General features: G+C 41.5%; 1 protein-coding gene across 3 annotated transcripts in view; it reads right to left on the bottom strand.

Annotated features, from left to right (window-relative positions):
- Positions 1–27,016, bottom strand: part of BMPR2 (bone morphogenetic protein receptor type 2) — a 144,649-nt gene that overhangs the window by 55,219 nt on the left and 62,414 nt on the right. For all 3 annotated transcript variants that reach the window (XM_018554022.1, XM_018554023.1, XM_018554024.1), the window contains exons 2-3: positions 23,293–23,466; positions 20,087–20,266 (exon numbers count right to left, since the gene is read on the bottom strand). In XM_018554022.1, coding sequence (XP_018409524.1) covers positions 20,087–20,266; positions 23,293–23,466 — 354 coding nt within the window. The remainder of the gene's footprint in view (positions 1–20,086; positions 20,267–23,292; positions 23,467–27,016) is intronic.

The following is a 27,016-nucleotide window of genomic DNA, read 5'->3' as shown; positions in this document are numbered from 1 at the left end:
AGACTGGCTATAGGGGACTACAAATCCCAGCAATACATTATACAGCAAAACAAAATAATATGAAGCTACTCTGTGTTGTTCCGGGGTGGCACCTTGATGTCTCCAAGGTCTCAGGTGGCCGGTGCGGGCTCTCAGGTGGGCTATGCGTACTCTCAGATGGGCTATGCTGACTCTCAGATGGGCTATGCTGACTCTCAGATGGGCTATGCTGACTCTCAGATGGGCTATGCAGACTCTCAAATGGGCTATACAGGCTCTCAGGTGGGCTATGTGCACTCACAGATGGCTATGTGGGGTCTCAGGTGAGCTATGCAGGCTATCAGGTGGGCTATGCGCACCCTTTAGATGGCTGTGTGGGCTCTCAGGTGGGCTATGCGAGCTTTCAGGTGGGCTTTGCGCACTCTCAGATGGCTGTGTGGGTCTCAGGTGGGTTATGCAAGCTCTCAGATGGCTGTGTGGGGTCTCAGGTGGGTTATGCAGGCTCTCAGATAGCTGTGTGGGGTCTCAGGTGGGCTATGTGCACTCTCAGATGGCTGTGTGGGGTCTCAGGTGGGCTATGCAGGCTCTAAGGTGGCTGTTTGAGGTCTCAGGTGGGCTATGCAGGCTTTCAGGAGTGCTGTGCAAGAAGTGCAGGGGTCTCACCTAGGGTCCGGAGGCGGGCAGCGTGCTATCAGGAAGGAGGCGGAGGAGGAGATGTGTGGGTGCTGTGTCAAATTCTGTTCCCCCATACAGCTTGGTTCCCCCTGCCCTCTACCCTTCTGTCACTTGTCTGTTTGCATAGCTCCGCCCCTCTCTCCTAGATGGGGGAACAGAATTTGACAAAACACTGGTGCCTGTTTACAGGCGCCTGTGGCTTACAGGAAGATGTGGCTGCCTGAGGTCCCGCGCTTGCTGGGGACCTCAAGCAGCCGCATCTGTCAAAAAATCTAAAGTGGCGGTATCGGCACACGACTCATAAACTGGCTGTCCAGGTGAATCCCAGATGGGGGGCAACCCTACTGTTACCTCTACTGAGAAAAGAGATTGATTACAGAGTTTAAAATATCAGAATATCTTGCCGTGCAATAATAAACACTTCACCAAACACAGCTTAATTAGAGAGTATGTCTGATACAATAAAACTGGGAATTCCTTTGAGTAGATGAAGCATGAAAGCATTTTGAAGTGACATTAAGAATGTCATCGTCAGAGGCATGTTCTGGGTGTTTCCGCAGACTCGGAGTCAGAAGGAATTTTGTAATCTACTTCAAAAGGGAAATAGTGAATATACAGAAAGCTGCCATCATGACACCTGCAAGTCTAGATTTGTCTTTATTTTAAACAGTGATGAATTATTAAGGGCAGGTTCACACTATAGTGTTGCACTAAGTGCATGTTACAATGCGTATAGCGCACACTTTCACACAGGGCACCTAGCATGCGGTACTGTGTGTTAGGTGCGCTGCTTTGCTTTCATTTAAATGATGGCCCTAAAATGATTCCTCTCATTCTAGAGCAGGGGTGGCAAACTCAAATTCATCGGGGGCCGCATCAGCAGTATGGTTACCCTCAAAGGGCCGTGTGTGGCACAGTTGTATTTTTCCTATGTGTCTCCGCCCGACATATGCATTTGTGTACATATGTGTTGGTAGCTGGGTGCAGGGGGCTTCGGAGGTGTTTATTTCTTTTTTTAAACTTTAATTTTTTTAAATTAACCTAACTTTATTACGATATCACAAGGGGACTGGCAAGTCACCATGTGATAGCATAGTGTAGGTGACAGGTTTTCTTTAGGTAACATCAAGAGTCTATTAGGCCCATAATGCCGCTTCTACATTCTGTTGTAGCTTTCGCTGCCATTGATCATTTTGTTCTCCACTTTATATAAAAGAACACATCCCTGATATCACTTCAGACGTGCAGGCAACCACTCAACCAATTCACTTTCTCTACCAAAGGGATCTCATATCTAGGTATGTGTGGCTATAAGACAAGCTAATTAAGCATTGATCTCGGCAAATAATCGAATTGCAGATATGAAGGATATTCTGCATGAGAATAATGGAGCAATGGTTTTCAAATTAGATATGATAAGGGAATATCATCAGATTTAATTAACCTCAGCTTCTGGAGTCATAACTAAATCTTTTAGACACATAGCTCTCTTTGTTACAAATGACTGATGTTTGGCACATTTTCGGCCCTGAGATTTATCAGCAGTTAGGGCAACAAGTACCGGGTATTAACACTATTTTAGGCAGTATTACTGTGTGAGTCACCAACAGGGGCGTATCTGCCGCGAGGCAAACAAGGCGTTTGCCTGGAGCGGCAGATTTCACCAACCATGGCAGAACACTATTATAAAATAAATAAAAGTGCAGATACATATTTGATTGGTAACTGCAACTGCCAGTGAACCTCTGCAACAATTAAAGTAGAACTATGAGGTGAGTGATTTCCACCCATCCTCATAGTTAGAGCCAACCTGTGACAAAGAAGCTGTGACAGGTCAGCTCTATTGATCGGGAAGTGAGCAGACACAGCTGCCTCTGCCTAGATAGGCAGAGCCAGCTGTCACTCACGCAGCTGGGTGGATCTCGACAGTATTTTTGGGATCCGTCCCGGCTGCGGCACTCTCAGTATATCACTGGCAATAGCATGCTATATCCTGAGCTTTGGTTCACTAAAGGAGGTTAGTATATGTCCTCCCGTCACCATAAAGAGAACTATAGGGAAAAACACTTACCCCATAGTTCTCTTTTAACTTACAAGACAGTGTCAAAGAAGAGTAATAAACTAAAGGGAAGACTAAAGCTGGCCATACACCTTACAATCATCTGCAGATTTTCTCTGGTCAGATGGAAATGGTGCAACAGATTCCTCCATCTAACCTAAACTGTGTGAATGGAGTAATCTCCACATGGGCCAATCTGTTGCACTTTTTCTAAACTGACCACAGAAAATCTGCAGATAATTGTAAGGTGTATGGGCATCTTTACACCACAACACTTATTTTGATCCAGCTGCACCAACCCAAATGATGCATTGCTCTGCAGGCTTATGTGTCATCCTAGTTCATAAACAACAGCTAGGGATTACAGGCCTAATCAGTATGCATTGAAAGCACTTACTGATGTAGAGACGATTCTCCCAGACGAAAAAAAAAAGCTTTAGTTGTTTGAGGGTGTGAAAGATTTCAAACATATTATTATGAACTTGATTCTGAAATTGAGACAGATCACAAACCACTGAAGGTGATAAACTCTTCTCATTCTAAACCTTACCAATTCAATATGAAACGTTGACCTGGCCTAACAAATGCAGCAGATGCATTTAATATGGTCCCTTTATTGCTGCTAATGCCATTCCCCATGCTTTGACACAGTGGGACGTTGTTGGATTCAGAAATTTTACATCTGGGAAAATGTACTGGTCTAGGGACCTAGACTCAATGTGCACCTGTCTACCAGAAGGTAAAAAATGAGCTTACCATTGCAGGGAACTTATATTCTGTGTCAGAACTGCATAATTATGGTGCATACATTGATTAAACAAGCCCTTTATCTGGCTCATAAAATGCATCAAAGTATTGTACGCATAAAGCAACATAAAAACAAGGTCTGGTATGCAGGAACTGATTAGGAGGTGTAGAAAATAGTCTCCTGATGTCGAGCCTGCCAACTTGTGGGTGACAAGCTGAAGCCAAAACCTTTTTGTGGTCACAAATTCAGGGCCAATTGCTGGGCATTTTGGCTCACCCTTTTAAGGTTACTGGGCATTTCCAAAAGTTTGATTCCGTGGAACTTCCATGGCCTGCAATATGCAAACTAGATAGGCAGTTGCCATTTTAGTTTTCACCAACAATTTAAAGATGAACTGAGATTCTGCATGTTTAGCATTTCCAGTTCCCTCCCCACATGCTCAATTGAACTGCTAAATATTTTTTGGGGTAATGCTTTACTTTGTGAAAATTAGCATTTTAATGCTAGGGAAATCATCAGCTTCTTTGGAAAAAAAAGCACTGTTCCCTGGTGCAGGGAGGAGAATTGTTGACACACATCACATCCACACAGGGTTAGAGCACTACAATTCCCACGATTCAAAGGTAAAAGCAAAAGGTGGTAGGCGTGTGGGCAGAGCTGAGGGTTTCAAAATTACATGACAATGGTACACTAACAACTACAATATATCAAAACCACCTATTAGCTAAATAGTCAATGAAGCCACTAACATGTCTTCGAGCTTAGTATTGCATTTTTTGAGGTGTGTAGTTAGTATTATCCTTGTAGTCCATGTTAAACTCCAATTGTAATTCATCAGCAAATTATACAAATAGAAAAACATAAAATTGGGCTTTAATCACTTGAGGATTGGCATGTTAAACCCCCTTCCAGTGCAGGCCAGCGTTATGATGGTTTGACTGACAATTACTCTGTCATGCAATAGTGTATCCAAATTTTATTAAAAAAAATTGAGACAGATATTTCTATTGGTGGTATTTAATAACCACTGGGATTTTATATGTTTTACTATATAGGAAAAAGACTGAAAATTTAAAAAAAGTCCCTTACTTTCAGTTATAAAAAATTGCAAATATATATGCCATGACTTTACTGAAACCCCCAAAATGACACAAGATCAGATCAGAGACAGGATGGAGCTGACATATATTGTAGAGTGGTGAATGACAAAAGATGGGTGGATGACACCATTTCTGGTACTGGATGACACTGATGCTAGTTTACATTGGTGCTGGCTGCCTGTAAAGCTGGCCACACACCTATTCATTTTGAACGAAAAAATTGACGCGATTCGTCCATTAACACAAACGTGTCGATTGAGAAATCGCTGCTGTTTGCATATTATTCTGACAAGTGCCGCCGGCACCTGTCAGAATACCCGATCAGATCAGACAGCTCATTGGCTGCCAGCTCTGAGTGTACAAAGATTCTTCAGCCGACTCTTTCAACCAGCTGATCGAGGAATGCCGGCTGAAAGAGAGCCGACAGCCCCACACACTGTGCGAATTTCGGCCGGTACAGTAAAAAACGACTGAAATTCGGCCAGAGTATGGGCACCTTTAGAAGCATTCTTTTCTCTCACACACGAATTTGGTCAAAGATTTCACATGTTACAGAGCCACTCTCATTGACTCTTTTTTGTGATCTGCAGTGTCTAATAAGCAGTGCGATCTGTTTATGTACAATGACGCAAAGTCAGTGGTTTATGTTATATACATGTAGTTCCCATTCAGCATACAGTTCATGCAGCATACAGAAGGGATACATTATTTCTTCATTTGCAACATATTAAAATGTGAGCAGCAAAAACTGTTACATTTGCCTGATTCTTCACAATATGTGAGTTTTGCCTGGCTGGAGATATATAAAAAAGCAACTTGATGTCTATGGTTTAGTAATCATTTTATATACTACAGGTTATGTGGTGGAGTGTCTAGAAAGCAAATCCTGCCAATAATCTGGCTTTTAGTCACCGTTCACACCAGGGCGTTTGTACCTCGTATTTTTCAGCTCCGCACAAGAAATCACATGGATCCCGTTCACGTCTCAGCACAGCGTCGCTCTGAGCAAAAAGCCAGTTACTTGGAAAAGGTACACGAGCTTCTTCTTTGGGCAGATCAGTGGGATTAGGAATAGGAAAAAGGGTCACATCGCGCTGATCTCCCTAACAGGAAGCGCTTGCTTCACAGGCTTCTGCGGAGCTTTTCTGTGCTGAAAAATATGAGCTGCAAACGTCCTACTGTGAATGGGGACTTAGTCACCTTTCAAGTGACTGCCAGCTAGGGACGTAACTAGAAATCATAGGGCCCCATAGCAAAATGTTATATCCCCCCCCACACACACCAAAAAAAATGCCACTGAACAACACATTGCTACAGTCATGTGGCCCAGTGCCTGAGCTACAGCATGTATTATTATATATGATATGATTACATGCAGTTAGAAACAAATCCCTATCCTTGGACGCATCAATCGTGAATCCATGAATAATGATTGATTCCTAACTACATGTAATCATATCACATATCATTACATGCAATGTAAAGGTAAAGGTTGTCTCATTAGCGAAAAACAGTGTTTCCCTATTGCTATTTGTCACACTCTTTGCGGCTCAGCACTATTTGTCATAGTTCATTGTGACTCACAAGCTTGCAAAGCTTTGGGGCAACTGTTCTAATTCAACAAAAAACAACAATAATTTGGACCTGTTAACTCTGTTCTGTTAAACCTAATCCGCATTACATTTGAATACCTGTGTTATGCTTCATCTACTCTGAAATACTAAGCTCTATCCGGCAGCGAGTGGGTTAAAGGAAGCAGACAGTAATACGGCTATTCAGACCACATTCGTCATTGCACACAGAAGTAACAACCCTCACTTTATTTATAGATCTGCAAATCCTCTGAATGGTTTCTCTGTGCTGCACACTGATTAACCTCCTAAAAGAAAGAAGCTATAAATATCAGTCTTCAAAAAAAGCAACAAAAATATAATTTTTCAGTCATTGATAGGTCTGTGTCTGTGCGTTTAACTGAAATGATGTATTGTGTACATGGTGAAACAATCAAAATACAAAGCCTGAATAAAGCGCAATATTCTCTTTAGGACAACTCCTAAAATGCGTTTTACACTGCTTGCAGTTACTATTCTGTAGCACCAGGCCCATCTAAATGATATCCTTGCTGCCCAGCGAGCAAACCAAATAATAAAGCTACTTATGCATTGAATTTGACTTGGGGCACATGGGCACATCTGAATTGGGAGGGAGTAAGTGTAGGTGAACAAAAAGCATGTGCTTAAAATCAGTTTTTATTTTACCTCCCAACTTCAGTGGCATTGTGACTTAAAGCTGAACTCCAGGCAAACAGCTGAAGCAAATACACAGATGAAATGCATATATGGGAGATGATTTAACTGCCAAAGGATTTGTATTTATTTCCATCCAGTTATTACATTTCTACAGCTCTGTCACACAATACAGCCCTGTCTAGCAGGCAGGAGACCCGACACTAAATCCTAATGCACACGGGGCTTTTATGTGCATTCGGGGATCACTGCTGCAAGAACCTTCAGATGCCAGGAGTCCCCGTTCAGATGAGGCTACTGTACCCATTCAAGTTATTGACAGGATGACATCGGCCACATCTGTCTATGGCTGTCTGCATGTAATCCTAGATAATATTATTGCCTGCAGATTGGGAGAGATGCTTGCCTCATGGCGCAAGCTCTCTATGTCCCAAGAAAAGCATCTCCCCATGTACAATTTAGGGCCCGTTCACACCAGATGCAGTGCGTTCCGGCCCGATTCTGGCCAGAACACACTGCCTCGCATTGCGGTTGGCTCACTTTTTTTGTGGAGCAGGAAGGGGCGTGGCGGGCCATTGAAGTGAATGGCACATTATGCCTGCGGTCCGGTTTGGTGTGATCAAAATTGTTCTTGCAGCAATTTGATCGGACCGCAGGCATAATGTGCCTTGCAATCCTGTGTGGCCGATCGCATTGGGCCGGAGGGCGTGGCTGCGGTGCCATTCACTTCAATGTCCCGCTACGCCCCCTCCTGCTCCACAGAAAAGTGAGCCGGCCGCAATGTGAGGCAGTGCGTTCTGGCCAGAATCAGGCCAGAACGCACTGCATCTGGTGTGAATGGGCCCTTAATGCGGATAGCTACAGACATGTGCAGTCACTGTCACCCTGTCATTAACTTAATGGGCACACCTGGGATTGCTGCCACAAGAATGGAAGAATCCCCAAATGCACATAAAAGCCTTGTGTGCATGGGGCCCTAAGCTGTTAGATTAGCTGTGGCTATAGTACTTTGACGGACGTCCCCACCAGCTGTAAAAATACCTGAACAGTGTCTGCATCTGATCCAATCTAGGTTCTGTTCAACTGACAAATTTTCCACCCGGTGCCTTAAGGTGCCCATACACCTTACGACCATCGCAAGACTTTTGTCTTGCGATGGTCGTATGCTTATTGAAAGCTCGTACGATCTGCCCACCTTGGACGGGCAGATCGTACTTGCGATCATCGAAAGCCCGCCCCGCTGAGGGGCGGGTTTTGCGATGACCGCAATGCAGAACGGGCAGTGTGCGCGTGCGCACACCGGCCCTTTCCACAGCTATCGAACGAGCAGGCTAGAAACCCACCGACAATCGTACGATTCTTGGCGGGTTTTCGAGCATGCTGGTTCGACAAAAGACGTGCGACCGTACAGTAGAAACGGTCGCACGTCTTCGTTCACACTGCTCGATTCTCGTACGATCGCAGGATTTCCCGCGATTCTCGTCCGAGAATCGAGCAGTGTATGGGCACCTTTAGATTGAAAGACAGATTGGCAGATAAATCCATCCACAGTGTGAATTTCATCCGATTATCAAGAATCGTCCGAAATTCGCTCGGTGCACAGCCAGCTTTACATGTAAAAAACTAATCAAAATGGCCCATCTTTAATCTATATAAAAACAAACAACATAATACTGGCAGTAAACACATTTACATTTGCAAACCATTTGAACAGTTTATACGATGTTTTGCCTTTTTTTTTTGCTTCCGGCACTTGCAGCTGTTTTAAAACTGTCTGGTCCTCATGTTACTTTTACATCGATATAGCCTAAAAACCAAACATGTAAGCAGAGTGTTCAAAGTACACGTATGGTTATAAAAAGAATAAAATGGATCAGCGCTGTGTTAACTGCATAGTTATAAAAATAAATTGTCTAATAAATCAGCAGCATTGTGTTAATTATTAACCAAGATCACTTTTTTAAACTAGCAGTGGAAACTATTCAGCGGAAGGGTTAATCAATTTTATTTCTCTCCTCTGAGGTGTTATAGACAAGGCACAGAGGAAGCAGACAGCCTGCCTCCAGGCTGGGCCATATCCAGGCTCCAGTGTTCATAAACATCCCAGGCTCCAATGAGCCAGGGAGTGATACACCCCACACACTCCTATTCCCCTCACCATTACTACCAGCCCCTCCTTTCCCAGTTTAATCTGCACTCAGAAAACAGCTTGCTTTGCCACACAGGCCCCTAGCCTCAAAGAGCGCCCACCACAAAGGAGGATATATGTACTCCAAATAAAAAACCTATCATTCTGAAACTATGTTCTAGGTGGAGAACACACGGCCTGAACTTTCTTCTCCACTCTAGCTTTAGTCAAAGCTGTTCCAAGACAAGGGCTTCTGTTGCTCCTTTTGGAAATCATGATTATATACTCTTCAATACATGTTGGACAAGCCTCCCTGTAGATCGTGCTCTGAAATGTTAGCTTCATCCTACAAAAGATAAGATGGGGAATTTCCCAACCTACCTAAATCAGAACTCACTGCTATGAGTGTAAGGCATACGTCCTAACAGAACCGCTTCTAGCTAGCCAGCTCAGTAAGCCTTACATTCTCTGCATTCCCTTCTGCTATAAGCTCATGGTTGCTCCAACAATAGCAGAAATGCTCCCTAGACTTTCCTGATTAAACGAATAGCTTATGATTGTAGCCATTCATAAAAAATGTGAAAACATGTCCAAAATAATAAAAATAAATAAAGAATAATAAAAAACAAAAATAAAGCCTCATTCACATGGCCTTATGGCTCTGCAAAGGCCTCAAGCATCATGGAGCATATTTCTGGCCCAGGAGCGTTCACACAGCCCAGGAGCGTTCAAACAGCCGCGGACAGCAGCCTGTACATATCAGTGACAGGCTGACAGAGGCCACGGCTGTACATATGTAGCCACACATCCTGGATGAAAACTGGGCAACTCATGCGTCCCTGTACACATGTACAGTAAGTGCTCAGATGTGCAGTTACATGCATACAGCTGTGGCATCTCTCAGACCATTATGTGTTTTTTTTACAGTCTGCTGGCTGTGACTGTATGCAAACACCGACCTATGACTCCCAGGCGCAGATGATCATTCTTAACGCCTGCAGCCATGTGAATGAGGCCTAAAACACCCACACACATACAAATTACATACACCCACACCATACACATTGTGGCAATGCATGTAATCTGTGTTAAGGTGGCCATACACTCTACAACCATCGCAAGACTTTAGTCTTGCGATGGTTGTAAAGGGATTAAAAAACGTACGATCTGCCTATCTTGGACAGGCAGATCGCACTCTCGATCATCGCAAGCCCGCCCTCCTGAGGGGCGGGCTTCCGATGACCGCAATGCTGAACGGGCAGTGTGCGCGTGCGCACACCGGCCCGTTCAGCATTTATCTTCCGAGCACCGTTCTAACCAGCCGAGAATCGTACGATTCCCGGCTGGTTTTCGAACATGCTGGTTCGACAGAAGACGTGCGACCGTACAGTAGAAACGGTCGCACGTCTCCGTTCACACTGCTCGATTATCGTACGAAAACCCGATCGCATACGATTATCGTACGATAATCGTGCAGTGTATGGGCACCATTAAGGTGGCCATACACTCTACAACCATCGCAAGACTATGAACCATACACTGCACGATTATCGTACGATAATCGTATGCGATCGGGTGCACACTGCCCGTTCAGCATTGCGGTCATCGGAAGCCCGCCCCTCAGGAGGGCGGGCTTGCGATGATCGAGAGTGCGATCTGCCTGTCCAAGATAGGCAGATCGTACGTTTTTTTAATCCCTTTACAACCATCGCAAGACTAAAGTCTTGCGATGGTTGTAGAGTGTATGGCCACCTTTAGAGCCCATTCACACTAGCAGCCACGTGTTATAGTGTGCATAGTACCCAAGTGAGACATTGCATTGTTGCAACGCATGTCAGTGCTTGAATCTTTTTTAACTTTTTTTTATTACATTCATTTAACTCTCTCCATGGCAGCATTTTAATAGCTGCATTGTGATAACATGTATATCTGCATTATTTTATCGCGACCCACACCAACACAGTTCACATACGACACTGTGGATAAAACATTACGGCAATATATAGGTGTGAGGCCAACCTCCAGATTTTTAGCGTGAGTTGCTGTTTTGTGTGCCCCAAGTTTTTACCGTTTCACAAAAAAGAGCAATTTAAAACTTAAAAAATATTTTTTATTTATTAACTCAGTTAATACACGCTCGGATTTACTGACAGGCTTACTTCTATGTATGCCTTTAAGGTATTAAATAAAATGCAAAAACTGTATTTTATATATGTATAAAAATGTATAGGATTTCACATAAACCATGTAAGTGTACATGGATGTTTGCCTACGTTTCCTTCAAACTTTGATTTCAAAGACCGATTAGATGGTTCATAAAAACTTATGTAGAGAGTTGATGTAGAGAACAAAGTGAGTTTATTTAATAACATCTGGAACCCTAGGTTCGTGTACGCTAGAAGAATTGTCCTCATAGGGTTCAATGGACTGGAAATGGTGCCACATCAGACCTGTTTACTCTGAACTAAATGGAGCTGAAAGCAAAGTGCCACTGGAACATATATACCTAAGGCCACCCATAGACTTTCCATAGACTTCTGAGCACAGTTAGATATGCATGCATGATGATGCGGCCACTCTCAGAGCTAGTAGCAGGTGATGGGACCATAAACATGGGTAGTATGCTTTGTCCCATGTTCCTGTTCATGCCAGAGGACAGAGAATAAGATGAGTGGTGCTGGCTGATACTACCAAAGCAGCTTATCTTAAGGGTGGACAATTGTGACTTGGACAGGTTTATTAACCACAAATACTGTTGTCAGGTAGTGTCTACCTGCCATCATAAGTGTGCAATTGTTCTCCGATCTGGCCATAACAGATTTTAGCTCTGAGCTTGACCGTAACATGTTACAGACGGTAAGTGTTGCCATGTACTGGACGGTGCCCAGTCTCATAAGGATTCTTTCAATAATGCAGCTCTACAATCTTCATGAGCTCTCACATATTATCAAAAAAATGCAGCATGATGATTTCTGTCAGTTATCTATGTTTATTTCTTGTCTGCTGTTTGTTCAGTGCAACAACAAATGGGGAGGTCATACACGGTCTGATTTTGTCTCAATTCAAGCATCACCTCTAATAATTTGGTAAAAATCAGACCATATAGGGCTCCCTCAAGGGGAAGTTACAAGCCCATCTGACAATTGCAAGAATTTGTAATCAAAGAGAGTGAGAGAGAAAGACTTCTGCCCACCCATCTTAGTGAGTATGTATGGCCACCCTAAAGGATGCAGGGAATTTGAAAATATTTATAGTGGTTAGAAACGCAAACCTCATAAACCATGTGGTTTTAATTATCTAGGCATGGGCCCAAGTGAGAACATCAGGGAGTGATTTAAACAGATAGTCTAGAGACTGCACCAATTAGTTCCCCAGTGGGAGGATACATAAAAAGACAATTAGGGGTATCAGATTAACTGGACTGGACTAAACAAGAAGAAGGAGCAAAATATAAAATTGTGTTTCAATATCACTCTTAGTATTACAGCAGCTGCACTTAAACTGGCACAGCTACTTTTTTTATTCTAACACTCATTATAAGTTAAAGTGACACTCTAGATATATTTGGTGATTTGTTCATAACCCAACAGTGATTCTAAATATGCTAGGTCATCTTAAACATTGTAAGTACACATTAAATGTTACTAATATATATATAAAAACATATAGGTAAAGATATGTTATACCACCTACACTATGTTTTGTGGAACCTTTTAGTGTTTATGACATCATCGAAAAGGATATTATTGTTATATACGCAATATGCAATATATTTTATATGTAATGCATGTATTACTTTGTACAATGGCTGATAGAGGTGTTGGTGCTTTATACATCATTATTAATATTATTATTACTACAAATGCAAATCTGCTGGACTGGCATACAATTTTTAATTCACTTACAGTGTGTAAGCAGTGAATTGTATATGCACTAAACATTCAGTGCAGGTATATCTTCCTGGTGCATGTGGTATTAATTACAGTGATTAATTTACCTGCAGTGAATGTTCGGCAACTGTCACATTCACTGCCCCCTAATTTTTTTCTTTATCCTACATAGCTGAGATGCCTGATTATAATGAATATGGACTACATCACCTAGTTTATAAGACTTCGAAAAATCTGTGTGTGCTCCCTGACATTTAGATCCACTCCTGTTTACGGACCTATGCCCCAATCATCTTTCCAAACTGAGAATCAGCTATATATTCCACCACAAGTTAACACACTTTCGTCAGATAATTTAGGACACATAGGACATATGTTTAAAATGACACTAAACTCTCATGAGGTAAACCCTAAAAATGCATTCAAGTACCTTAACTATTAACAAAAATGCATCTTATTTGTGCATCACTCAGCTGTAGATCCTCAAATCATCTCTGAATTGGTGCCGACACTGTCCTTCCTTCTGGTGGGTGGCCACTTTTGTTCCCCATTGACCTAATAATTGCTGAATCTGGCTGATTTTGCAGTGTGACAGAAATAAATTGTTATCCTTTTTAAATTGGTCTCCAATCACTTTTCAGGCTAAAGCTGGCTATACACCAGTAGAAAAAAAAATGTGGAATGTTTGTTCGATTTTCTAATAGTTAATGGGGGTCAAATCAACCATGGATTTTGACTACAGAGATGAAAAAAAATTAAAGGAGCTGGATGGAAATTTTTCCTGGAACCAATGAAATTCTAACACTGAATGTGGCTTTCATTCGAGAAACTCCATTAATTCCAAAATCGAATGTTAAATTCAAACAAAATTTTAAACGACATGGTCCAAGTCTCTAATGGCACTGAAGAATTTTCTGACAAGATTTTTTATAAGACAGTTTGTTAAAAAATGTACCAGAGTATACCCAACTTAGGACTAGCCATAGACAAAAGATAAGGACATTGGAACACCAAAAGTGCTTTTTTAGGGTACATTCTCACTATTTGGATTATATATCCTAAAATGGGAACATGCCACCCATTCCCACTATAACACATACAGCATATGTACATTGGGGCAACACATGTTGGTATGTGATGTGCTGCATTTATGAAGGATGGGACAACACAGGGCAACACATTAAAAAAGCAAGAATCAGCCCTTGCAAAGTATCTTTCTATTAACATGGATAATCATTTTGGCAAAATATGCATGTTTATGCACTAAGCAGACAACCTTGGTGCCAAGGTAATGAAACCATAACAACTCTCTGAAAAAATCCTTTTACAACAAGTGATACTTTCTCTGAGATCAGACACAGCTAGTCAGTATCTGCAGAAACAATTGTGCATGTTTATGGAAAGCGGTTTTATAAGGAAGAATTTTCCAACTGCCCTCTCATGTCTATGGCCAGGCCAAAACAGCTACAGTATATTGAGTAGGGTGACACTGACAGAACCTAGCACTGATTGCTTGCACATGGAAGCACAATGTAACTATCTTGCTCTATCAAAAAACACAAAAGAAGAGGCGCCTTTCCTGGTGCAGTATCGTTTTAATCCAAAAAGACAGGCATAAAGGTGAACTGACAGGTACTCACTATGTTGAAGATAAAAACAAGCCGTAGGACAATATGACCGGAGCAATGAGAAGATCCGGATAGCGTGTCCTGTGTAAAGCACTCTTGCTCTATCAATTCATAAAAAAAAGAAAAAAACAACTCTATGTGATATATATTTTACTGTGTTATTTTCCTCACCTGTGTCAAGTTATCATTAACTAATTCTCAAAAGGAATGACCTTCTACCAATGCAAATACCACCTGCAATCATTTTTGTGGTATTTTGCAATCTAATGCTTTTTTAACACTTATTATCATACAAATTTATGTAAATGTCCATACAAAGATTTTTTTATGAGGTAACTATTAGGGAGAGCAAGAAAAGGAGACATTTTAGGCAGAGGTACAACATCGATTCATGAGAAGTGGCTTTCAGTAGTTAAGTAGTCATTTCATGTGAAAAAATCCCAATTGCGCATCCATGTATTTTTTTTTTTTGTGAACTTACCATTTTAATGAAAAATTATTGTGAGACAAAATATTGGATACAGTTAACATAACACATGCATCTAAGTGAACTGAACCCTATGTCTTTTGGGCCAGCTTTGGCTATCAACAAGAGCCCATGGGTTTTGGAGCTTTGCTGTTTAGGCTATGGGAGGGATAAGTGCGCTTCTTCTGCAGGCAGTCACAATGCCAGCTTACCTGGGTGGGGGAAGAGATTAAACAAGGTTTTCTAACCTTTGTGATCATGTTCATCCCATGATCTGTCAGACAAGCCTGCCAGCAGTCATTCATACATGAGATGATCTAATGGCCTGGATGTCAATGGATGGCTCAGGAGACTATCATCTCATTCCTGCATCTTTAAAATGCTTAAAAAGAGAAGAAGTTTCTTTTCTGACTAAAGCTGACATTTCTATTTTTGAAATGATGAATGGGTTAAATGTGATACATCTGTTTTGCTCCCACTGAAAAACACTGTAATCTTAGTGTACAAAATGATGGGTGTATCAAGGTTACGCCACCCCTTATGGAATGTTAAACTATCCGATTACTGCTGGGCAATCGCATACATAGCAAAGTGTGGTGAATTTTACAGCTGAAGCTTCTTGCAGGTTTAGCTATCTAAATATGGGTATGTGTATGTGGGTTATTTGATTTGGTCCAGTTGAACTATGGATCGTTGCAAGACTACACACTTTGTTTTGAGAATCACACGAATGTGCACTGGCACAGCTCACATAGCAAGGTCTGATAAAGTCAGCCTCCAAGCAACTTGAGTAGTGTACATATACCAGGAGTTCAGAAGAAGGTCACTAGGAGAATGCCATTTTATCAGGTATAAGGATTACAAAATTCCAGAAGTGAGCAATTCTCTGAATGATCCACTGCCTTTGCACAGTGAAATGCGCATCCACATGTTTTGATTCAAACATTTAGAATTTTCTTGGGTTTTCTTGAGTTTAGTAATACCTTTAGTGTTCAAAGAATGAAAATGGTTCAGTCAAACACAGAAGTACTATAAGGTCAGCTTCAGTTGATCAGGGAATGTGGCTTCCTTTTTTCCGAAATTCTGTTGAAACATGACACTTTATACCATCAGCATTATATTATCGGTTCCAAAGAAATGACTTGTGCCATCAGCATTATATTATCGGTTCCAAAGAAATGATCCATACAGTACACCTAATCTACACCATATGGTATGCTCCGCTTGGCACACTATTAAGGTGCCCATACACCTGCCGATTGTCGTACAATAATCGCGGGATCACCGGGATGTAATGGGAATCGCAGAATGTACGACAATTGGCAGGTGTATGGGCAGCGTGCGACCACTTCTACGGTAAGGTCGCACGACTTTCCTCTTCCGAGCACACTGGAAAACCTGCCGAAAATCGTAAGATTTTCGGCAGGTTGGTGGCGTGCTCGGAAGACGAATGCCGCACAGGCCAGTGTGCGCAAGCGCACACTGCCCGCGCACACTGCCCACTCAGCACTGCAATCATCGGAAGCCCTACCCTCAGCGGGGAGGGCTTGTGATGATCGCAATTACGATCTGCCTGTCCAAGATGGGCAGAACGTACAACATTTTTATCAACTTACAACCATCGCACAACTCAAGTTGTGCGATGGTTGTAAGGTGTATGGGCAGCTTAAGTCATGAAACATGTCAAATTAAGAAAATATGTGCATTTTAGGAATGATGGCAAGTTGCCAGACATTACAATCCCCTCCAGGTAAGGCACATGAATTTAATTGATCCTATATATACACTCAAATATGACTATCGATATGGAGTAGTGTTCTGTCCAGGTCATAAACTGTTAAGGTGCCCATACACCTTACGATTATCGTACGATAATCGTATGCGATCGACTTTTGACGGTCAAGCATGTTTGAAAACTTTGGTCGATTGTACGATGTTCGCATGGTTGGTGGCGTTTCCGTCCGTCAAAAGTCATATGATTAACACTGCGCATGCGCAAACTTAAATAATTGCGGTCAATTACCGCAAGTCGTCCAGGTGTTTTTTTCTAACTAAGGCTGATTGAACCTTGCGATAATCGGGGCAGGATGGGGCCGTCGTACGAAAATCGTACGACGGGGCAGGATGCCCCGTCGTACGATCATCGAATGAAAAGTTTCGTCCAATAATCGTGTATGTGTAAAGGTGATGGGCACCTTTAGGCTGCTGCACAAAATGAGTAGGTGTATGAAGCACAGCCAATTTGTCCGCAGAAGCTGTTGACTCAACTTGCACCAAAAAATAAAAAATAAGATTTTTTAACTGACCATGAAATCTTCTTGAAGGCTATTGAGGAACAGAGGAATTCTGAAACAGTCAGATTACATCCTGCCATCTGCAGGATATTTAGAGACTGGCAACCAGAAAAAAAGTTGAAGGCTAGTCCTCATATAGCCCCGCCTCTAACCGCAGTTTTGTGAGCAAACAGTACAAAATATAAGACCAATAAAGACAGGGGTTGGACCTATGTCCTTCAATATGTCCATTCAGGGACACAGGATTTCATGAATTCTGAAAAGGTTGGGATGTCCAACAGCAGTCTAATTGAGGGGTGGACAACAGCTACTGGCATATCTAAGACAGAACCAGAACCTGTTTGGAACAATCTGAATCACCAATGCTCAAATCAGAAGTAGAAAGGCTGCCAGGATCCGGATCTTAACCCAGGACCTCTGCTGTATCTGCCAGTGGTTCTTCCTGCAGAGCCACCTGGAACCTTGGCTAACGCTTTGCCTGATCTCTTGTGCAATCCTTAGTTAAACCTAGTTATTTGCTGAAATCTGAACTCCTTGCTCTTCTTCCGAACTTCCTATTTAAGCCATGCCTCAGCACTACATGTTTGCCAGATTATTGTGCTCCTTCCAATATCTCGCTTTCTGCTTTTACTGCCATACAACATCATCCTCATACTGCTACTCGTGTACCGACCCTTGGCTGCTGATTTAGCAACTACGCTTATCGCCTTCCACTTTAAACTTGATACCTTTGGCTTCTTACTTCGGCTTGATCAGTGACAATGCTTCTGCCTGCTCCTATACTGCTTGTACCGTTTGCTTGTGTACCAAACCCGGCCTGTTATACCACAAATTTGCCTGCTGTTTTAGCTAATAGACTCCGTGACAAAGAGAACTACTAACAACCCAGGGAAGGTAACAAAGGATCAACCTGACTACCTCAAAAGACTCAGAGTCAGCACAAGTAGGAGCTGTGAACTAAAGCAACCACCAACAAGTAGGGTACTACAATTACCTGAACAGGGAGAACCGATTAACAACAAGAATGGTAAACAAACGAAAAATTTGAAGATTTCACCAGCCTCAAAACATATCCCTAAACCTGGTGACCCGCGCACAAAATTCAAGCTTTTGGTGGCCCTGCTAGCGCCACCCAGTTCAATGAAATCATTTTTTTCAAAAGTCTCTGGTCAAAGTAGTAGGGTGGAAAATTATTAGCCAAACAGTGCTTGCATCTTCTCAGATGCTGGCACTGCTCATGTATGGCTGCTTAATACAATAGCTGGTAGTGGGGTTCTAAGGGGGCCTTCAGAGACAGGGTCCCACTTGAGGCTGTGCCACAGCTCTGGAACCGGAAAGTGTCTCTGTGGCTAACTTAACCAGTATAATCAGGTCTGAAAAGTTCCACAATGCAGTGCCCCCTTGCCTGAAGGGTACATTCCAGGGTAGCTCGAAAACCTCCAGTCCTGTGGGATCCATGTACAAGCTTCAGAGCTGATGCTGAGGATTTGTGAATCCAGACAGCTGCTATGTAGAGACCAAGACATCTTATGCTACTTAGCTAGTATTATTAACTGTGGTTCTTACACATTGTAACTGAAGGACCATAATATATAGGATACCACAGAACTCAGGGCACTTTGAATAGGTGTTTTGCTATAGCAAACCAGTGCAGCTCTTATTAGCTACCGACCAGTTTGGGCCTTTTAACTCCTACATCGGTCAAGGGCCACAAAGAAGAGGAAAGATGACCATAAACCAGTTTATCATGCATGATATAAATCATACATAATTCTAAAGCTTGCAGAGAGCAACAACTTGACTTTGTAATCCTTAAAATGCTCTCAATTATGCTAGCATGAAATATTAGACTACTAATCCTGGTTTAGATATAAATAGTGATTAGCAGAGCTTTTCTATATTAGTATAAAATCAGTACCAATCTATCTTCACAACAGCAGCATTCAGTGATATTTTATTCATATACTGGAAGCATGAATCATTTCACCATGAATATATTTACATAATTAGACTATGCTATCTTAGCATTGCTAAACGTTGCATTCACACAGGACCCTATCCTGCTGATAGGGGCACCTTTGGTTGTATCTTCACACCCTGAAATCTTAGAATAAAAATAATGATGTTTCATCGTTTTCTTATTGATTTTTAGGACATAACAAGTCAAACCTAATCACATACTGAAAAAAATAGAATGAATCATAACATACGCAGTAAGACCCTTTGTCTATCAGTTGGGACACCTGCTTCAGAACAGTGCAGAAGCCCCTTGGAAGCTAGCTGACCAGTTCTTCTCTCTGGATCATGCCATTGCTCTGCAACTGCATTCACCAATTCAAGGAACCAGTGCTAACGTCACATAATATTTTGTGAATAGCATAACATTGCTCTGGTGACACTGCATCACTTTCGGTAGCATGGCGTTGACAGTCAGCTGTCCTCCTCTTTAGATCCCCTTCTTCCTGGCCATCACCAATGAAGAGTTAACTTTACAATAACAATAATTATAATGCGTATTATTATTATGCATTTTTGGTACAAGGGAGTGCAGTTTGTATTGCACTTTATAGCCAAAAACATCAGCTCTGCAATGAGCAGAACATGCTGAAACATATTTCAGAATATGATTTTGCATTGTATGGAATATACTTGAAAATATTTGTATTGTGAGCATATGCCAAAATATGAGCTTTGTTCATTTAATGGTGTTAAATTGGTTAAAACATTCCATACATTTAATGATGCTATGAATATACCAACACTCTCAATACTTCTGGAATAGAAAAAAAAAAAGATGAAGTGATTAAAGTCTGTTTCACCCTCCCAAATGAAAGTTGATTATCTTTAGTTTTGCTGCACTGCTGTTTACTTACTGAAAGGTGTTGTGTCAGTAGGGTCTGGAGGTGTGAAATTTTCTGTGAAGTTCACATTGCACATGTCAGCACTGCAGCAACAAAAGCGGTAGGTCCCATTCTGTATGAGTGGTGGAGTAGTAGTTACCACACATTCTTCATGGTGACAATCATGTGGGTCACCTATGTATGACCAGCAACCTGAAAATATAAAAGCAACACAGTGAGCTCCAAAACAGAGAATTATCTATCTCCAGTCAAGCAAGTTAAAAATAAAACTTCAACTAAGTTTCATGACTGTAAAGTGACACTAAATTCAGGAGTTAAATCTTAAAAATGCATTTACTTACCCTAACTATTAACAAAAATGTATCTTATTTGTGTATCACTCGGCTGTAGATCCTCAAATCATCTCTGAATTGGTGCTGACACTGTCCTTCCTTCTGGAGGGGGGCTACTTTTGTTTCCCATGGTCCCTGTGTGTGTTATAATGTAGTCACCTCTCTAAGCTCGCTCCTGTTATGGACTACAATCTCATCGTTAGTTTACTAATTTGTATTGAGATTTTAGTCCATCAGGAGAGTGAGTTTGGAGAGGTGGCTACTTTACAACACACAGGGACCATGGGGAACAAAAGTAGCCACCCTCCAGAAGGAAGGACAGTATCAGCACCAATTCAGAGATAATTTGAGGATCTACAGCCCAGTGATACACAAATAAGATACATTTTTGTTAATAGTTAGGGTGAGTAAATCCATTTTTAAGATTTACCTCCTGAGTTTAGTCACTTTAATATACAAGGATAACAAATTCAACATGTCTTTAGGTGCTTTCATGAAAATTTGGCATGCATTTCAGATGCTTTCATTGACCTGTATACAGAAATAAATACAAAGCAATGGAATATATGCAAAAGCAATGATTAATTAAGTGAATATATCCCCATATAATACAATTGAAAACACAACACAACTTTCCAGAGTCTTTAAGAAATAGTTCACAAGTGCATGTCAAAAGAAAAACCAGAATACAGCTGTAATTTATTTTAGTTTCAGAAACTTAAATCAGCTTTCGTATATAAGCCTATGAATACATTACTCAGTTGAATCAATGTTATGACCATTTAATTAATGGATGGATAGGGCTAAATGAAGCGCTGTGTACCTTTACTCAATATCAGTTCTAAAAGGGAAATCACATCTTCCATTCACAAGGGCATAAACCAAAACCACAACAGACCATGCAACTGTAATGGGGTCCAGCGCTACCTGGCTGAATACTGAAATGAATGCATACTGTATATAGTTTAGGTGCCACTGTCAAATTGATATGGCAGCAGTTAGTATGTTTATTAAAAGCAATGAATGTAACCGTTTCAAACACTGCTCTTTGTCTGTTTAAGGGGGTGTAGTAATAAGCGCTTATGCTTTGTGGAAGAGATTGTTATTGCATAAAGAGGTTTTACAACTCGTTGGAAAATCTCTTTGCGGCTTAGGCTGATTGTTTCTTTTCCTGTAGAAACGTTTTCATCTCATGCATGCTGCAAATACTCGTCAATTAGGAACAAAATGGCAAAGGTTCCTGGAAGCACATAACGTGTTCAAGGGCTGGCAAATGCCTCACTACCATAGATGTCAAAGTGAGATCATTGATCTCACATATACATCTGCTTGTACATAGGTGTATATGGCCATACACTGTTATATTTTTTTCATTCAACCTGGAGCTGAATTAAAAAAAAAAATAACAGTGTCTGTACAGTGTATGGCTACCTTAAAGTGACACTAAACTCAGGAGTTAAATCTTAAAAATGCATTCAAGTACCCCAACTATTAACAAACATGTATCTCATTTGTGTATTACTCGGCTATGGATCCTCAAATCTTCTCTGAATCCATATTGGCATTGTCCTTCTTTCTGGAGGGTGGCTACTTAGGTTATACATGGTCCCTGTGTGTGTTATAAAGTAGCCACCACTCCAAGCTCACTCCCATGATGGACTACAATCTCATCACAAGTTTACTAATTCTTACTGGAATTATAGTCTGTCACGGGAGTGAGTTTGGAGTGATTGCTACTTTAATACACACGCAGGGATCATGGGGAACATCATGGGGAACAAAAGTAGCCCCCCTCCAGATGGAAGGACAGATGGAAGGACAGTGTCAGCAAAAATTCAGAGATGGTTTGAGGACCTACAGCTGGGTGATACATTTTTATTTATAGTTAAGGCAAATTAATGCATTTTTAAGATTTAACTCCCGAGTTTAGTGTTACTTTAAGTTACTGTTTTCTCATGGCACATGGTAAAGTCCCTTCCACTACACCAGCCCTTTTCTTCAGACTGTATCCCCAATCCTGCCTACACAGAGCCTCACTTCACCTACATCTATACTGCACTGCACATGCACAGCTGACCTTGAAAGTGAAGCATTGTGCAGGCCACAGCATCCTAGTGGATCCTCAGTGTGATATAACACCTATGAGCATATATACTGTATATGCTCATAGGTTTGTCCAGAATGGCAGGTATCTATCCCCTTATTTTTGAAAGGAGGCTCCTTAAGAGCCATTGATGGGATAATGAACAGGGAAAGTAAAAAAGTACATTGGAAACGGAAGAAGAGATTGCTGCTGCCGCTGCTTCTGCTACATACTGTTTTGGGGCTTTTGTTTTCTATGTGGACCTCATGCTGCTGAAGTAAGCCAGTGAGGTTTGCATTCATAGATTTATTTTAGGCACCTGAAGACAATAAAAGAAATGTTGTCATCATTAGTCCCAGCTAATTTCCCAAATATTACTATAGGAGTTATGGAAATATTGGCTGCACTGTGAAATATGTCTGTTTTGTGACTGGTTGGTAGTAGTTTGGAAAGAAAGGCTTTAACCACAGGTAAAGATGTGTCCAATGCCATACCATACCTCCCAACTGTCCCTCATTCAGAACCCAACCAGTGTAAAAGAAAAGTAGTGGTGGAAAAAATGCTGGGTTTAACCAGTTATTTTTGGCATATAAATTCTTAATGGTCTGCATACTTGGGGGTGTAGCAGGGGTGTGTCCATTGCCTAAACACAATGTTCTGCAAGGGCTGGCCATCTTTCTCATCCAAGAAAGTTGGGAGGTATGTCTATGACACTCATTTTTTTTTACACAAACATACTACGTCAAGAAACAGAAATAAATGTGATTCTAAATCTAGATGCTAGATGATTATTTTTTACTTGCCTTGCTTGACGAGATTGATTTCCCCATCTCTGTTTTTTCCCCATAAGCCAAAGCAGGTGCTTCCCTTGGAACACTCCACAGTGCCATTCTCAGGGGATATCTGACTTTCGCTGACTCCCTGGTCCTGCTGGTTGGGATCTTTGTAGGCGCACAAACGCTCTTCACTCTGAGCAGCTGGAAAAGAGACACCAGAAGGAAGATTAATCCGCATGTTCTGTTACCACAACAGCAAATACATAGTTGCTGGAAACACTTTGTCTTTATAATGCCAATACTGGAGGTTAATTCTGGAGGTTATATACTAAAAACAAAAAACAAAAAACATAGAGCATATCCACAGTACAATAGAAAATACAACCTGTAAATGAAAAAAATGTTGCATGGTGCTCCTGTGCATTCTAAAGTGAACTACCAGCAACAGCTAAATGGTGAAAAACATATACAAGTGCTGTTTAACCTGCCAAATAATGTGTACTCCTTTCCTTAGATTTACACAGCTCTGCCACACAGCAAAGCTAGGCTGACCACTTTTTTTTACTGCAGCTAAGTCATGAAGTTAGGTTGTGTCCATGTCCCCAGTCTGTGACTGGACAGGGACGGAAAAGCAGCACACTGATGAGCTCATCTCTGCTCCTTCCCCTTATCATTATACTTTTTCTTAGCAAATTAGCACTGCAGCACAATTGATTGGCTTCTTGTACTGTTACTCTCTTTCCCAGTCTGAGCTCTGCTGTGCAGGGCAGGGGAATGCAAGAGGCTGATACCAGGTCAAATTAAGGTACTGTACGTACACTGCTTGCATTTACAAATAAATTCAATTAAGTATTAATAAATACAGAGCTGCATTAGTTTGTGTCTTTTATATCTGCCTGAAGTTCAGGTTTTAACATTAGGAATACAGTATGGAGATACATTTTTTGTTTTCTGTGTAGCTTAGCATGTCCTAACTGAGTGGATATGAACCACAAGAAACCTGTCCCCACTTACTTTTAGATTAGAAGAAAGTGGTTTATTTTTGGTGCATACCAAATAATTGCTAGATTCCATGGACATTGACATCTTTATATTACTATTGTTCAGGATTTATATATATTTACAATATAAGGAAGACATTACAGTTACAATACAAATCAAGACAAGATGGTCATGAGGGCCCTGCCCGTAAGAGCTTACAATCTAAATGGGAGGGGCAAGTGATACAAAAGGTGGCAGCTGTGTGGGAATGAATTGGCATTAGTGTTAATGATGGCGTGCCAACATGTTGAATTTCTTGTTGTGCTTTAATAAAAGTATGTATCAGTTTACTGTACACCTCTTTAACATATAATGTAGGAAATCATTTTAATTGGGCACACATTACTGAGTTAAGACAAGTAGGACTTTGCATTTGGTCCCTTAACTAAAAGTGAGCAGCAATAAGACACCATGCTGCATGCGTCACATGATGACATTTCGTTCTCGCTGACAGATGTATAATCCCAGAATACTCAGCTGTTCTTACTACCGTGACAGGCCACTATTGGAGGGCTAAAGCCTATTCAACCTATGTGTTTTTCCTTACCCAACTCCCATGTCCGATATTATGCTTCTGTTACAGGCTCATGAAGGACCAAAGGTTATGATGACCTATGGGCTTATTATAAAACACAGGACTCAGAGCAAAGTGACCCATGGCAAATCAACCTGAATGTACCTTATTGTAATAAGACAAGTACAAGGCGAATTCTGATTTTTTTTATATAAGTACAGCTATGTGCTGCTTGCATTGCACTGCAAGTAGGAAAGTATACACACCATCAAATCTCTCCCCCATGTACAAGCCTCTAACTTGTTTCACCACCAGGGCTTATCTATCTATCTATCTATCTATCTATCTATCTATCTATCTATCTATCTATCTATCTATCTATCTATCTATCTAGCCAAGTTTCTAATTTTAACCCTATCCTTAAAGGAGAATTATGAGGTGAGTGATTTTCACTCAGCCACATAATCTAAGCCAACCCGTGACAATGAAACTGTCACAGGTCGGCTCAGTAGATCGGGAAGTGATCGAACACATACCGGCGCTCGCTCACTTCTCGATCTATCCGTGCAGAGTATCCGTGCTGACTGGCGGAACGGAGTGGGGAGGGGGCGGATACAACTGGCTCTGCCTCTAGACAGGCAGAGCCTATTAGACTATTCATAGATCAGTTAATCTACAGGAATGCAATGCCGCTGCCTATGAAATAATGATCACAGTTTGATAGAGGTTACCTTTGATGCGCGACAAAGTTTAATGCTGCAACCTACTTTCACAGTCTCGCCTTTGTATAGTTTTGGTCTCCATACTTTTGTTTCTAAGCGATTGTTTACACCATCTCTGGACCAGAGTGTTTTTTGTCTGCACCTGAAATGCATCTCAATGTATTCCTATAGTATTTCTGGGCTCTGTTCACACCAGTGCAGTAAGTTCCGATGCAGTAGGAAAAAATGCTGCATGCACTATTTTTCTGGTCTGGAACACACCAAAACGCATGCTTTACGCATACAAGCGCACTGGAACGCACTGGACCACACCTGAAAGCCCATTTTAAGTTAAAAGAAACGCACCGGAGCCCATCAAAAAAGCAATGCACTGCATTTGCAGAAACACCTCCAGATCTGGTCCAGACATGGTGTGAACAAGCCCTCAAGCTACCCACAGATATTAACTTGCAGTCAAATATGATAATGATCCAACTGCCAAAATAGCTATCTGACAAAACATGCATGCGCAGATTGGCTGGGTTTACATGTCTATGCCTGTAAAGGAGTGGAGAAGGCAGAAATTAATTCCCCGGGCCAAGTTAACGCAAAGAGAAAATAAATGGCAGGCAAAATCAAACCTGGCTAATTGATTCTTGTTCTGAGAAGGGTTATCCTGGGTATGTCTGGTGAGGTCAGGTGCCCTAAAGCTGCCCATACACCTTACAATTATCTGCAGATTTTCTGTGGTCAGATGGAAAAAGTGCAACAGATTGGCCCAGGTGGAGATTACTCCATCCACACAGTTAAGTGCAGATCTGTTGCACCTTTTCCATCTGACCACAGAAAATCTGCAGATAATTGTAAGGTGTATGGCCAGCTTAAGACTTTGTTTGATGGTTGTTAGTTTTCCTGATCTGACCTTGCCCATCAATTATTTCTGTGGGTACCTTAAGGGCCCATTCACACTAGCTTGCCCACTAAAATGTGTTGTGTTACCAGACAGTGTGATCCGACAGGTCCAGTGGGTCAGCTCATCGCACTATTAATTCATTTCAGAGATTTATATAACGCCAACAATTTACGCAGCGCTTCTGCATATTCACATCATTCCCTGCCCTTAGAAAGCTTACAATTTAAGGCACCTATTTAGACAGGAGCCAATTTGCCTTCCAGCATTTATTTGTAGTGTGGAAAGAAACCAGAGTACCCAGAAGGAATCCCACGCAAGCACAGGCAGAACATGCAAACTACTTGCAGGTGTCCTGAGTGGGATTTGAACAAGGGTCCCCCAGTGCTACTGTGTTTATTTATTTATTTTTTACTTTATTTGGAGTGTACAGAGTGTACAATCTGTTCAGGTCCCCACACAGCAACACAATGTACTGTGGTGTGGTCCAGTGCATTGCGCAAAAATGTGCAACATTTGCAGTGCAACAACGCATGCCACAATTGTTGTCTATATGCCCTGATGGTGACAGCAATTGTTCAGTTG

Source organism: Nanorana parkeri, unplaced genomic scaffold (genome assembly GCF_000935625.1).
Source record: "Nanorana parkeri isolate BGI_ZX_2015 unplaced genomic scaffold, ASM93562v1 scaffold139, whole genome shotgun sequence".
In the NCBI taxonomy this organism is placed as follows: Eukaryota; Metazoa; Chordata; class Amphibia; order Anura; family Dicroglossidae; genus Nanorana; species Nanorana parkeri.
Note: the sequence above shows the minus strand (reverse complement) of the source record. Positions and strands in the feature narration are given on the sequence as shown.